The 13,137-nt window shown below is 38.8% G+C and overlaps 1 protein-coding gene across 5 annotated transcripts in view; it reads right to left on the bottom strand.

Annotated features, from left to right (window-relative positions):
• LOC145685723 (post-GPI attachment to proteins factor 2-like) overlaps positions 1-13,137 on the bottom strand; it is a 58,293-nt gene that overhangs the window by 16,208 nt on the left and 28,948 nt on the right. For all 5 annotated transcript variants that reach the window (XM_081758213.1, XM_081758216.1, XM_081758211.1 and 2 more), the window contains exon 3: positions 10,426-10,672. In XM_081758213.1, coding sequence (XP_081614339.1) covers positions 10,426-10,672 — 247 coding nt within the window. The remainder of the gene's footprint in view (positions 1-10,425; positions 10,673-13,137) is intronic.

Below are 13,137 nucleotides of genomic sequence, written 5' to 3'. Positions count from 1 at the left end.
TGCAACAAAAGTCCTGGAACTACGTTTAAACTTGAAAATTGAACGTTGAACGCGTTCGAGTTCTGGAACGCTTGTTTGAACTTCGTTGGTGCACACGGCTGTGAAACACACACACACTTGTTTCACCGATTCTGCGATTGGGGGAAACGGCGACGAAAGACCTCTTTTGGTATCTTCCGAAGTTCAGCCGTCGCATTGGTTTTGATCTCTTCTACGTCGGCGAAACGAAAAAGGCCTATTTTTAGCTTTGGGAAGAGCCAAACATCCGATGGTGCTAAACGTTTTTAACACTATCAATGTCTCTGGATTCAGATATAGGTATTCTGGATCAGATATTCCTCAATTTGCATATGAACTTGATGTTTGCGCGTTGTTCGATCTGTGAAATTGCACCAATGATCACTACGGACTCGTCCGTTTAGCTACACTATTCGTACACTGCCTGTTAAGATGTGTTCACACTTGTTAAATTCAGAATTAGGCCTGGAAACTAGGAACTGTATTGCACGAGATTCATTGTGATTGCATCAGAAATGCCAGAACTACAAAAACAATCTGGGAATTTTTCGACTGACCCTCGTATATTTTTTTTCCAAAATTTGTCCACGGTTTAGGACAGAATATTCAAACAACTCATTTATTTTGAGTTGTACGTCCCACGATTGTGTTATTTAATCTTTAAAGGATGAAAGTGAATCGGTAACACTCATATTCTCAGCAGGATTCAAACTCGCACTAGGCAGGTCTTACGAGCGCCAGCCTAACGTCTCAGATCACTCCACCATACAGCCACGGTTGGAATAACACAAGAAAAATGTGAAATGAAATGAAATCTTTAAGTTTTACGTCCCACGGTTATGGCGGTTAGGCTAAAGGAGACGGTGATCATGAGAAATGAATGAAATGGTGGAATGAAGAAAGTTGGAGAAAACGGGAGAACCCCGAGAAAACCCACGAGCACAGTGTTTGTCCACCACGAAGTCCACACGGCGCGAGCTGGGATCGAACCAGGGGCCCCAAGCACCGAAGGTGAACGCTCTACCACTACAGAAAAATGTGATCACTAGACTTAGTCTCTCCTATGATTACAAGATATTAAATTTAAAACACACACACAGAGAGAGAGAGAGAGAGAGAATCGATCCTTGACTTCCCGATTGCGAGCGGATGCTGAACCACAGTTAAGACACTCTAAACCAAAATATTTACCATAGCTGGTTATTTACCAAATAAATGCCAGTATATGACTGGTTAGTTGGACCTTGAGGAATTAAGGATCAAAAAATAAAGACAACTGGTTGCATTGCTGATAGAACAATAACTACAATATGATTCTGCAAACGACAGGTCATGGTATGAGTCCTTTCAGTCGAGTAATCTGAGTTTCTGTGTTACTCCAACAAAAGTATGCAAATGATATGATTATAGCTAGAACCGAAGAAAGACTACAGGAGAGGATTCACAAAATAGTTGACACTGGGAAACTATATAGAATGAAAATCAACATCGAAAAATCGAAAGCCATGAGAATGTCCCGTGGAAACACGCCCTTACAAGTCGAAGTAGAACAAAGAGACGACGATCATTTCAAGCATCTGGGAAGTATTTTAACGAGAGACGCCTATCGCAACAAAAAGATCAGGTCAAGAATTGCCATAGCCAAAGAAACATTCAATAAGAAAAGATCACTCTTAACTAATAGATTTGATATTGGACTAAAGAAGAAGTTCGTCAAGTGATATATATGGAGTACTAGCATCAATTACCCGATAAGCTGGGTTAAATTAAGAGAAAACAGTATTATGTTTCGTTAGTCAGTCACTTTTTACTATTACTAAAGCGCGCTTTGATATCGGTCATTTTCAATGATTTTCATATATCTCCCTCCCCTTCCTATGTTGCGGGGCACGGCATCGGAAGTGTCATTGTTCATCTCAGTGACCCTGATAACTATGAATTCGACACTCATATTGGTCATTTCGGGCATTTTTATATATCTCTCCCTCCTCCAAGTTGCGGGGTTGAATTTGAATTTAAACACCATCAGAAGTGTCATTGTTCATCTCACAGACCTCATAAACTATGGATTCGACACTAATATCGGTCATTTTCGATCATTTTTAAACGTCTCTCCCCTTCCCACCTTTAAATTACATCGTCAAAGTGATATGACAAAATCCATGTCAGGTTTAAACTTCATCTAAATTGTAAATTTGATCGAGATCGGTCCGATGGTTCAAGATTTATTAAGTTTTATTTATTTTCATATATCTCCTCCTATCCCCCTTTCCTAAGTCAAAGTGAAATGATAAGAAACAACCCAGGCCCGAACCTTATCTATGTTAGAAATTTGATCGAAATTGATCATTTGGTTAAAGAGTGATTGTTTTTTAAATTTATTTTTTTAAACTCCCCCTCCCCTAAGTTCTATCGTCAAAATGAATACATAAATACCATCCCACGCCCGAACCTCATGTCTGTAGAAAATTTGATCGAGACCGGTCGGGTGGTTGAGTGATGAAGTTAGAGACATTCACTTTATTTTATATTTTTTTTACATACATGTATATCTCCCCCTCCCCTACGTTGCATCGTCAAAGTTAAATGACGGAAATTATCCCAGGCCCAAACATCATCTACGTTGAAAATTTGGTGTTCAAGATCGATTAAGTGGTTCAAGAGCTAAGTTTTATTTATTTTTATAAATATCCCCTCCCACTCCCCTAGGTTCTACCGTCAAAGTAAAAATCTTAAAAAGAATTCCAGGCCCGAACCCTATCTATGTTGAAAATTTAAACGAGATCGGTCGGGTGGTTCAAGAGTTATTAATTTTATTCATTTTTATAGTTCTCTCTCCTCCCCTCCTCTCCCCTAAGTTCTACCGTAAAAGTGATATGATGGAAACCACCCCAGGTCCAAACCTCACCTATGTTGAAAATTTGCTTAAGATCGGTCGGGTAGTTTAAGCGTGATGAAGTCACAAAAACAGTCACTATTATTTTTATATTTTTTTTTTTTTTTTTTTTTGCATATACCTCCCACTTCCCCCTCCCCTATGTTGCACCCGTAAAGGTGAAATTAAGAAAACATCTCAGGCCCGAACCCTATCTACGAGGTTTGTCCGGAAAGTACGTATAAATGTTGAATAATAACTTTATTTTACAGGTTGCAATCACAGCCAAGTGGCACTACTGCTGTAGCCAATCCCATCAACGCTCAGTTCGAGTCAGAGCGCTCTGCGTGTCAGTAGGAGTGTGGCTGCTTGTTGAAAGTTACCCTGTTTCACCTTCCGTCGGCATGGAGCTCTCTCTGATTGAGGAACAGCGCATCAACATCAAGTTTCTTGCAAAGCTAGGTGAGAATGGCCGTGAGATTTTTGAGTGTTTGAAACAAGTGTACGGAGACAATTTTCTGAAGGAACTAACCGTGAACAAGTGGTTAAAAAGGTTTCGGGAAGGCCAAAAAGACGTGAAAGGAGACCCTCGCCCAGGACGCCCGTTGAAATCGAGTTCTGATGAAAATGTTGAACGAATTCGGACTTGTGTTCTTAAAGACCATAGATTGACAGTCAGAATGATTGCTGACGAGCTGTCAATTCCCGAAACAATCGTTCGCGAAATTCTGACACAAAAACTTGAAATGAAGAAATTGTGTGCGAAAATCGTACCGAAGCTCTTGACTCCAGAACAGAAAGCAAAGAAGGTTGAGTGCTGTTAGGATTGGTTGGAAGCAGAGGAAAGAGAGGACTTTCTCAACCGAGTCATCACTGGAGACAAGCACTCGTTTTACGAATTCGATGTGGAGCTCAAATCTCAAAGCAAGGAATGGAAGCTACCAGGAGAACCGAGAACAAAAAAGTCGCAAAAAGCAAGATCCAATGTGAGGACAGTGTTGATTGTTTCCTTTGATTCTAGGGGCATTGTTCACAAGGAATTTGTCCCTCCCGGCCAGAGTGTGAACGGACAGTTTTACGTGGAAGTTTTGAGGCGTCTCAGAGCTCGTGTGGCCCGAGTTCGACCGGATTTGGCACAAGGGGGCAGGTGGATCCTTCATCACGACAATACAAACCTCGTATATTGAAAATTTGATTGAGATCGATGGGGTGGTTCAAGAGTTATTCGAACTCACGAACATAGTTACTTTTATTTTTATATATATTAATTTTAGTATATCTCCCCCTCCTCCTCCTCCCCTATGTTGCTCCGTCAAAGTGAAATGATAAACACCCCACGCACAAACCTCATTTATGTTGAAAATTTGATCGAGATTGGTCGTTTGGTTCAAGAGTTATTAAGTTTTTTTTTTTTTTTTTTTTTTTTTTAATCTTTTTATAACTTCCCCTGTCCTCTCCTAAGTTTTACGGTCAAAGTGAACAGCTAAAAACGCTCCTCGGCCAGAACCGCATCTACGTCAAAAAGTTGATCAAGATCGGTAGGGCGGTTCAAGAGATTAAGAGTCACAAACATAGTCACTTTTAATTTTATAATGTAGATTGTATTATATGGTTGAGAGCCTTAGACATTACGGGAGTTAGAGAAGAAATATTTAGACAGCTTCGAAACGTGGTGTTGGAGAAAGATGGGGAAGATAAAATGGATACAGAGATGACAAAAGAAGATGTTTCAAAGCGGATAGGAGAGAAGAAGATACTTTTAGTCAGCATCCTTCGCAGGAAAGCCAATTAGATTGGACACATCTTGCGAATAAATTGTCTTCTTCATACCGCTATAGAAGGAGAGATGGAAGGAAAGTGAGGAATAGGAAGAAGAAGAACACAAGTGATCGATGATTTGAAAAATAGAAGAAAATATTGGGAGTTAAAAGAGGAAGCTGAAAATCGAAAAACCTGGAAGAAACATTCCCAGGCCTAAATCTAAAATTAAATAAATAAATAAATAAATAAAAATAATTAAAAAAAACTAATTAGTCCCAGAGCCTGCCAAAAAGCAGGATACTTAATAGTAATAGTAATAATAATTCCAACCAAATACTAATCATAACAAACTTTACTTATTGCATACAGTGTTAAAATTTAAGTGGTGTATCAGGCACGCTTGTGCATCCATGATCTCAACTATGTAACTCAAGTTGGAAAAGGTGATTAGTACAATATATATATATATATATATTATAAGAAGAGTGTGACAATGACACTATTGTGACTTGCATGTATATGTGTTAATACCATAGCTGCCTTGAATGTAAGAATAGTAAGCGTGAAAACAGGAAGAAATCTTTCAGATTCACGCTTTCACATCACTTTTGGTGAGAATTAACCCTGAAATAAATTACATTTATTTAGCACTTTTTCCAAAAGAAATACAGTTCAACAATACATACACTGATGTCCCGACACAATCCAGGTTAGCAGCTTTTACAGTCGCATTCACATCGTTTTCTTTAATCTCTCACAAACGAAAAATTAGTAACGCTTCCTACTATTCTTTGTGATAAAATAGTAGATTATGCACTTTATTAATTGTAGAAAAATCATATCACTTATTTAATACAGTAAAACCTGTCTTCAATTGATCATTTATTAAACAGACACTATCTCAAACGGAAATATTTTATGATTTCATGACTTTAGGAGCAAAAAATATGTTAAATTTCCTTCATTAGGCGGAAACTTCTGTTACGCGAACAACAAAAAACAAAACAAAGCTACTAACGGAGAATTTCAAGTACCCGAATGCACCGTTTAGTAAGTTTTTGACACACACACACACACACACACACACACACACACACATATATATATATATATATATATATATATATATGTATATATGGCATGGGCAAAACCGTTTTTTAATAAAAACTACAAACCGGTTTCTAGAAAAACCGAAACCCGAAAAACATTTCGGTTTTCTCCAAAACCGGTTCGGTTTTCCACCGAACCCGGTTTCGGTTTTCTCCTAAAACCGGTCCGGTTTTTCACCGAAACCGGTTTCGGTTTTCTCCAAAAACCGGTTCGGTTTTTTCACCTCAACTGGTTTAGATGAAAACTTTTGGAAAACGCACAAAACTATTTCTGTAGAAACGGAATCGGTTTCCGGAGAACAACGAAACTATTCTGGTCAGAAGTAGAATACATTTTGATAAAAAACGTAACCGGTTTTGAAGAAAATGATCCGGTGAAAAACCGAACCGGTTTTGGAGAAAACCGAAACCGGTTACGCTGAAAAACCGAGAGAGATGTTCTATATATATATGAGAAATGTTCGGAAAGTAAGCGCCTGCAGTGAAACGTGTATATATTGTTTTATGCAACCAATAGAACCAAGAGATAGTACCATATTAAGTTATTTTTCGACATACTTTTCATATCGATTGAGCTACTTGTCGCATCGTGGGTGAGTTTGAAGATTCCGTCCTGGTAAAAATCCTGTCCTTGTGTGTTCAGTCATGTTGTCACGAAATGTTTCACCTCCTCGTCTGAAGCAAAACAACGGCTTCCTAGGTGCTGCTTCAAATGCAGGAACAGGTGAAAGTCGCTTGGAGCGTGGTCCCGGCTGTAGGAAGGGTGATCGATGATGTCCCAGCGAAACTACTTCAACAGCGTGGTGGTCTTCTGGGCTGTATATAGGTGGGCGCACGTTGTCATTTCGATACCAATCTGTGACACGCTTACGAGACATTATAGTCTTTTTGTAAACCTCTACCAGCTGCCGGCGAATTTCAGCAGCAGTTACATGTTTCGCACACAGAAATTGTATAACTGAGCGGACTTCATCGCGAGACCAGTTTTCCAAACGAGTCGCCATTTGTTTACCTACAACTAGCGCCGTAAGTGGCGGCTGACTGAAACTCTGCTCAGTTGCCAACTCCATGTATTACAATTACTGCACACTCCCTCATTCCTCTATAACAGACGAAACTCCATAACTATATATATACAATACACTACATTGTTAGCAAAACAGACAGTAATGTACAAACCGAAACAGACACAACGGATATAGGTGTTTTAATTGAGAATTATACAGACAATCTGAAAGGAGAAGAGGAGGTGGAGGAAGAACAGAAATATGGCATTGACTTGGAAGAAGAATGTGGTCTAAAGACTCTGAAAGGAGAAGAGGAGGTGGAGGAAGAACAGAAATATGGCATTGACTTGGAAGAAGAATGTGGTCTAAAGACTCTGAAAGGAGAAGAGGAGGTGGAGGAAGAACAGAAATATGGCATTGACTTGGAAGAAGAAAGTGGTCTAAAGACTCTGAAAGGAGAAGAGGAGGTGGAGGAAGAACAGAAATATGGCATTGACTTGGAAGAAGAATGTGGTCTAAAGACTCTGAAAGGAGAAGAGGAGGTGGAGGAAGAACAGAAATATGGCATTGACTTGGAAGAAGAATGTGGTCTAAAGACTCTGAAAGGAGAAGAGGAGGTGGAGGAAGAACAGAAATATGGCATTGACTTGGAAGAAGAATGTGGTCTAAAGACTCTGAAAGGAGAAGAGGAGGTGGAGGAAGAACAGAAATATGGCATTGACTTGGAAGAAGAAAGTGGTCTAAAGACTCTGAAAGGAGAAGAGGAGGTGGAGGAAGAACAGAAATATGGCATTGACTTGGAAGAAGAATGTGGTCTAAAGACTCTGAAAGGAGAAGAGGAGGTGGAGGAAGAACAGAAATATGGCATTGACTTGGAAGAAGAATGTGGTCTAAAGACTCTGAAAGGAGAAGAGGAGGTGGAGGAAGAACAGAAATATGGCATTGACTTGGAAGAAGAAAGTGGTCTAAAGACTCTGAAAGGAGAAGAGGAGGTGGAGGAAGAACAGAAATATGGCATTGACTTGGAAGAAGAATGTGGTCTAAAGACTCTGAAAGGAGAAGAGGAGGTGGAGGAAGAACAGAAATATGGCATTGACTTGGAAGAAGAATGTGGTCTAAAGACTCTGAAAGGAGAAGAGGAGGTGGAGGAAGAACAGAAATATGGCATTGACTTGGAAGAAGAATGTGGTCTAAAGACTCTGAAAGGAGAAGAGGAGGTGGAGGAAGAACAGAAATATGGCATTGACTTGGAAGAAGAATGTGGTCTAAAGACTTATCAAGATGCTGTCAAAAGTTTATAGGACTGTAACAATTTGCCTCACGTCGAAATGACGTTGATATACTTAGTATGGTTTCTCAGGCTAAACTCCTCAGTTTAACGTCCCGCGTTAATACTCTGAAGGCTAAAGGAACACGATGATTAAACCAAGTGAATGATGATGAAAGAATTGGTGGAATGATAATGCAAGAGGAACTGGAGTATCCCTAGAAAACCCACGGACACGATGGTGTCCACCCCAAACTTACTTGGCCGGGGATCGAATCAAGGACCTCACGAACCAGAGGTTAGCGCTCTACCACTGAGTCACCGTGCAACCCAGATATTCACTTTTGCAAAGCTTATTCACACAAGGGAAGAAACCTTCCACAAGGGTTGTAGATTATTTAAAAAAATATTAAACATAGAATTTTCACTGAAAGCTACTAGCAATGTCAAGACTTAAGTAAGCAAAGGTATTTGATAGGGAACGGCTGCGTGGAAATTAAATGTTTACGGTCTTAAATAAATAAATAAATAAATAAATAAATAAACATCTTTATTCTTCTTCTTCAGCGGTTAGTAACAAAACTGAAAGTGTTAATGATGTTATTCCAACTTTTGTCCAAAGTGTCCATGTCCAAATTAAATTTTAGTCCCCTTGTTCAAATGTAGAAAAAAGTCTTATATGCCTGTCTTTCTACGAATGATGAAGATTTTTTGATCAATTTTACTTTACCGATGTTATATTTTGTATCTTTCAGGTGTTTCGAAAGCCTCGACGATGTGAAGCATCGTTGTATTTGGCATTTTGAATATGTTCTTTCAATCCAGTATATATATGTGTGTGTGCGTGTGTCCTTCCTTGTAAGTGTCTTGGCATGTATATGAGACTTCATAGACACCTGGGGACTCAAACGGATTATTGAAGAGACCTATTCTTTTCAATGCTCTTTGAGGACACTAATGCTGTGTTAAAATTATCCTTCATGAAAAACCTTTGTAATTTGTTTGAAATCGAGTGAAATAAAGGCATACCTATCCATTTTAAGGTCTCAGTATTTGATTTAATACTGTCCGTTTCGAGTGACATTGCGAGCAATGACGTAGCCATTCTCGAAAAGTGTGACTGATAAGTTTCCAGTGAAAATAGCTTTCCAGCTGCATTTTGGAAATACTTAATATTCAATACATTAAAAAAAAAATGCAACAGATATGCAAAAATCTGCCTCTTAGATCCTTCAAAACCCGGAGATATAAATTAAAGTAGTCGATTGAGTAACGACACATTTTACTGAAAGTCAATGACACCGTGGCACTTGTCTGAATTTTTATTAATAATAAAATACATTAGTAGTGACCAGGGCCGTGCCGTGGAAAATCAGCGCCCGGGGAGAGAGTATACGACGGCGCTCCCATACATATATTCCAAGCAATTTTTCCTATCTTTTTTCCTTTTTTCTCCCGAATTTTCGCCCCCTTACTTCGGCGCCCGGGGCCGTTGCCTCGCTCGCCCCCCTTCCCCCACGGCACGGCCCTGGTAGTGACTCTACGCAGTGCTGAGCATTGTTGTTCCCACTGGAAGCGTTGGCTGGTACAATCTGTCTGAAAGTTGAATTTACGAAGGCTGTCCAAAAAGTACCAGACGTTTTGGCCTATCGCGGCAGTGGGCGAGGCTAGAGTCACCATCTTGGTGTCAGAACGTTGCCACACTCAGTATACATCCAGTTGTGGTAGCGTGAGAAGTACGACGCTCTTACTGTGCTTTCTGTGACGTGTTATAATGTGTGCTCCCGCCTCTTGTGAGGTGCGTTCTGTGATTAGGTTAGTTAGCAAAAAACCTTTGGCGCCCGATTCAAAATAAGCGCCGGGGAAAATATTTTTTTTTTCACTATAACGCACGTCCACACACGGCCAAGCATATCCGAGAGCTCTTGGATGGTTTTGGATGGGAGGTATTCGATCATTCACCATTCAGCCCGAATTTCTCGCCGAGCGACTACACCTCTTCCCAGCGATGAAGACATTGCTCGCTACGCAACGCTTTGATACTGACTCTGAACTACATGCCGGTGTAAGCCAGTGGTTGAAATCGCAGACAGCAGATTTCTACCGCGACGGTGTTGAGAAACTTGTGCCACGGTATGATAAATGCCTTAATTTGCATGGCAATTATGTGCAAAAATAGCTTAAGAGTGTACCTTTCAAATGTATATAATACAATTTGGTTTGTTCATTTTATTACTTTTGTATTTCAAAACGTCCTCGTTTCTGGACAGCCCTCGTAATTAATTAACATTAAATGCTATAAATTTCTAAACTTTCGCGACAGACCGGTTAGGAACAGTGAATTAAAGTATATTTAGAAATTTCGGAAATAAAGAATAAAATACTTACTATAATTCTCGGCTGAAGAAACAAACGTGAGTCCAATTAAAGCCAGATTCTCCACCACATTCAGCCAGCAGGCTATCCTCGCGAGGAAATGACTCCACGCATACAGAATAGCTTGATAATACCTATAATACATGGCCGCTACTAGTAACCGAGGGGCGGCGTGCAGGGCAATCGCTATTCTCCAAACATATCGTTGTGGCGTGAAGTTCCCAATTGCAGATGATATAGATGGAAGGATGTTCTGTACCTGTCAAGGAAACAAAAAAACATGTCAAATAATTTTGGCAGCGATTTTTTTCTTGATGTAAAGTACAGTAAGATTAAAAAGAGATAATAATAATAATAATAATAATACTTATTGGACTTCTTTTATGAACCTATAATTACTCATTATAGTACAAATTAAAACTTGTATCCCAATTTACCACACAAAATGTAAATGGTAACGAAAAAAAAACGCTGATATATATATATATATATATATGAAAATTAACTTTGTTATCTATAAGAAAAATAATCAACGACATTGTGCCAATTTTTCATTAAACCGTCTTGATCTAAACTGTTTTCCATGTTTTGCAACTTTTAAGTAATATGGGGGGCGCGGTAGCTCAGTGGTAGAGCGTTCACCTCTGGTGCTTGGGGTCCCGGGTTCGATCCCAGCCCCCGCCAAGTGAACTTTGTGGTGGACAAACACCGTGCTCGTGGGTTTTCTCGGGGTTCTCCCGTTTCCTCCCACTTTCTTCATTCCACCATTTCACTCATCTCTCATCATCACCGTCTCCTTTAGCCTAACCGGCATAAGCGTGGGACGTTAAACTTAAAGATTTCATTTCATTTCATTTTTTTTAAGTAATATTAATCAAACATGTACCCTTTTCTTTGTATTTAGACTTTAAGTAGTTATATTAGTCAATTTGATCTAATAAATGTATTTTTTTAAAGAGTTTCTTTATTATTTATGCTCTTTAGCCTCTGAAATCAGATGGTAAGCACATGAAATCAGATGGTAACCACATGAAATATCCGAATACACACTCGGAAAAAGTAAATGTTAACAGAATTCCATGGGCATTCCTAGCCATAATTTAATATGGATTCAGTGTGCGGAAAGTTCAAGGGAGAGAATTGCAAATATTTATTTGATCGATGCTGAATTAATCAATAATGCCACACAAATTGAAAGAAACAAACAAACAAAAACAAAAAAACAAAAAATTGAGTCGAGATTACTCCAAGTACTTCTTTACAATAACAAACAAACATGGGCACCCGAAGGGGAGGGCAGGGTGGGGCCCGGGACCCCCTCTGGTTCATGGAAATGTATACGTAATATAGCAAACCACGTATATTAAATACCAGAAATACCAGATGTAATATAGCAACCATGGAGATGGGCCCCCTCTAGAAAATCTTCTTCGGGTGCCTCTGCAAACAAACAGTGAAAAAGGGAATGACTGGAACGTAATTCGAACCCGATATCTCCGGCACACCGTGCTGATGCGTTACCCACTACGCACTAGTGGAAAGCACCAACCTGAGAAACGAGAGACTGGTGTGGCTGTTCTGGGAAGCAGACTCAGTTGCGTAGTGGTTAACGCATCGGCACGGTATGCCAGAGACCCCGGATTCGAGTCCCAGTGAAATATTTTACAACGATAACACTGTACACGTTGTATATCTCATTTAGTAGTTATGGCAGAAGTGCTATCTTTACAAGCATTAGTTACAAAATAAAAAGAAAAAGAAACAATTACTAATGCAAAGTTTGTGTAATGTATGTAGAATGGGCAATGTTTTGGTAAGTTTCAGTTGCCATGGTGACAATATTCGTTGCCAAGGGCATATTTATAAAATACATAATTGAGTGAGACGCCATTATAGATGGACGTATATTTTTGAATTGTAAAGCAAACCAGCAATTATCGTAAAATAGTGTGTGTTCTGTGAATTTGAGACTGGCATATGATTCTTTAAGTTGTCTTCAGTATGAGTAACATTTAAAATATATACAACTATACGAACTGAGGCGTTGTTTGGTTATACATTTTAAATTTTTACTATTTGTATCTTCTGAATTCGCACCTACAGAGGATTTTTTTTTTTAATCCTCTCTTCATTAATACATAGATCTTTACAATCCTAGCAGCCTACTCCTGTAATATTAAAGACCAATCTTTTGTAGATCTCACGATAAAAAGCAATCACGGCTGAAGTGTGTTAGTGGATGCACAAATAAATAAATAAAAATATAAATGTAGGAAGTTACCTAGGTTGTATTATATTTTCGATACCTATAACTGATGATTGCGACAGCTTTACTTTCTGCCGTCTACTTAGAAAAAATGGGTTAGGAGAGTGTTAAGTGTTAGAGAGATTTTAAAATAAAAATAAATGTACGGCTCTTAACTGTCTAAAATTAAATATATATAATTAATTTTACTGTTATCTTGCTAAAAATCCAAATAAAGAAAACTAAAAAAAATAAATAAATAAATAAATAAGTGACACCAAGCACATCAATACGCAAAAGAAAAATGCTTCATATTCACCGCAATGATAATCAGAAATAAGGAACATTTCAAGGTCCTCATCATCGGCTTATTATTAAGTCTCAAGAAAATATTAAAACCTTTTTAATTTTAAATGTTAAAACATATGAAGACCATGATTCTTGAATTGTTCCCTAGTTTTTATACTCATTGCGGTGAG

Source organism: Thermobia domestica, chromosome 5 (assembly GCF_964235325.1).
Source record: "Thermobia domestica chromosome 5, izTheDome1.hap1.1, whole genome shotgun sequence".
NCBI classification, from domain to species: Eukaryota; Metazoa; Arthropoda; class Insecta; order Zygentoma; family Lepismatidae; genus Thermobia; species Thermobia domestica.
Note: the sequence above shows the minus strand (reverse complement) of the source record. Positions and strands in the feature narration are given on the sequence as shown.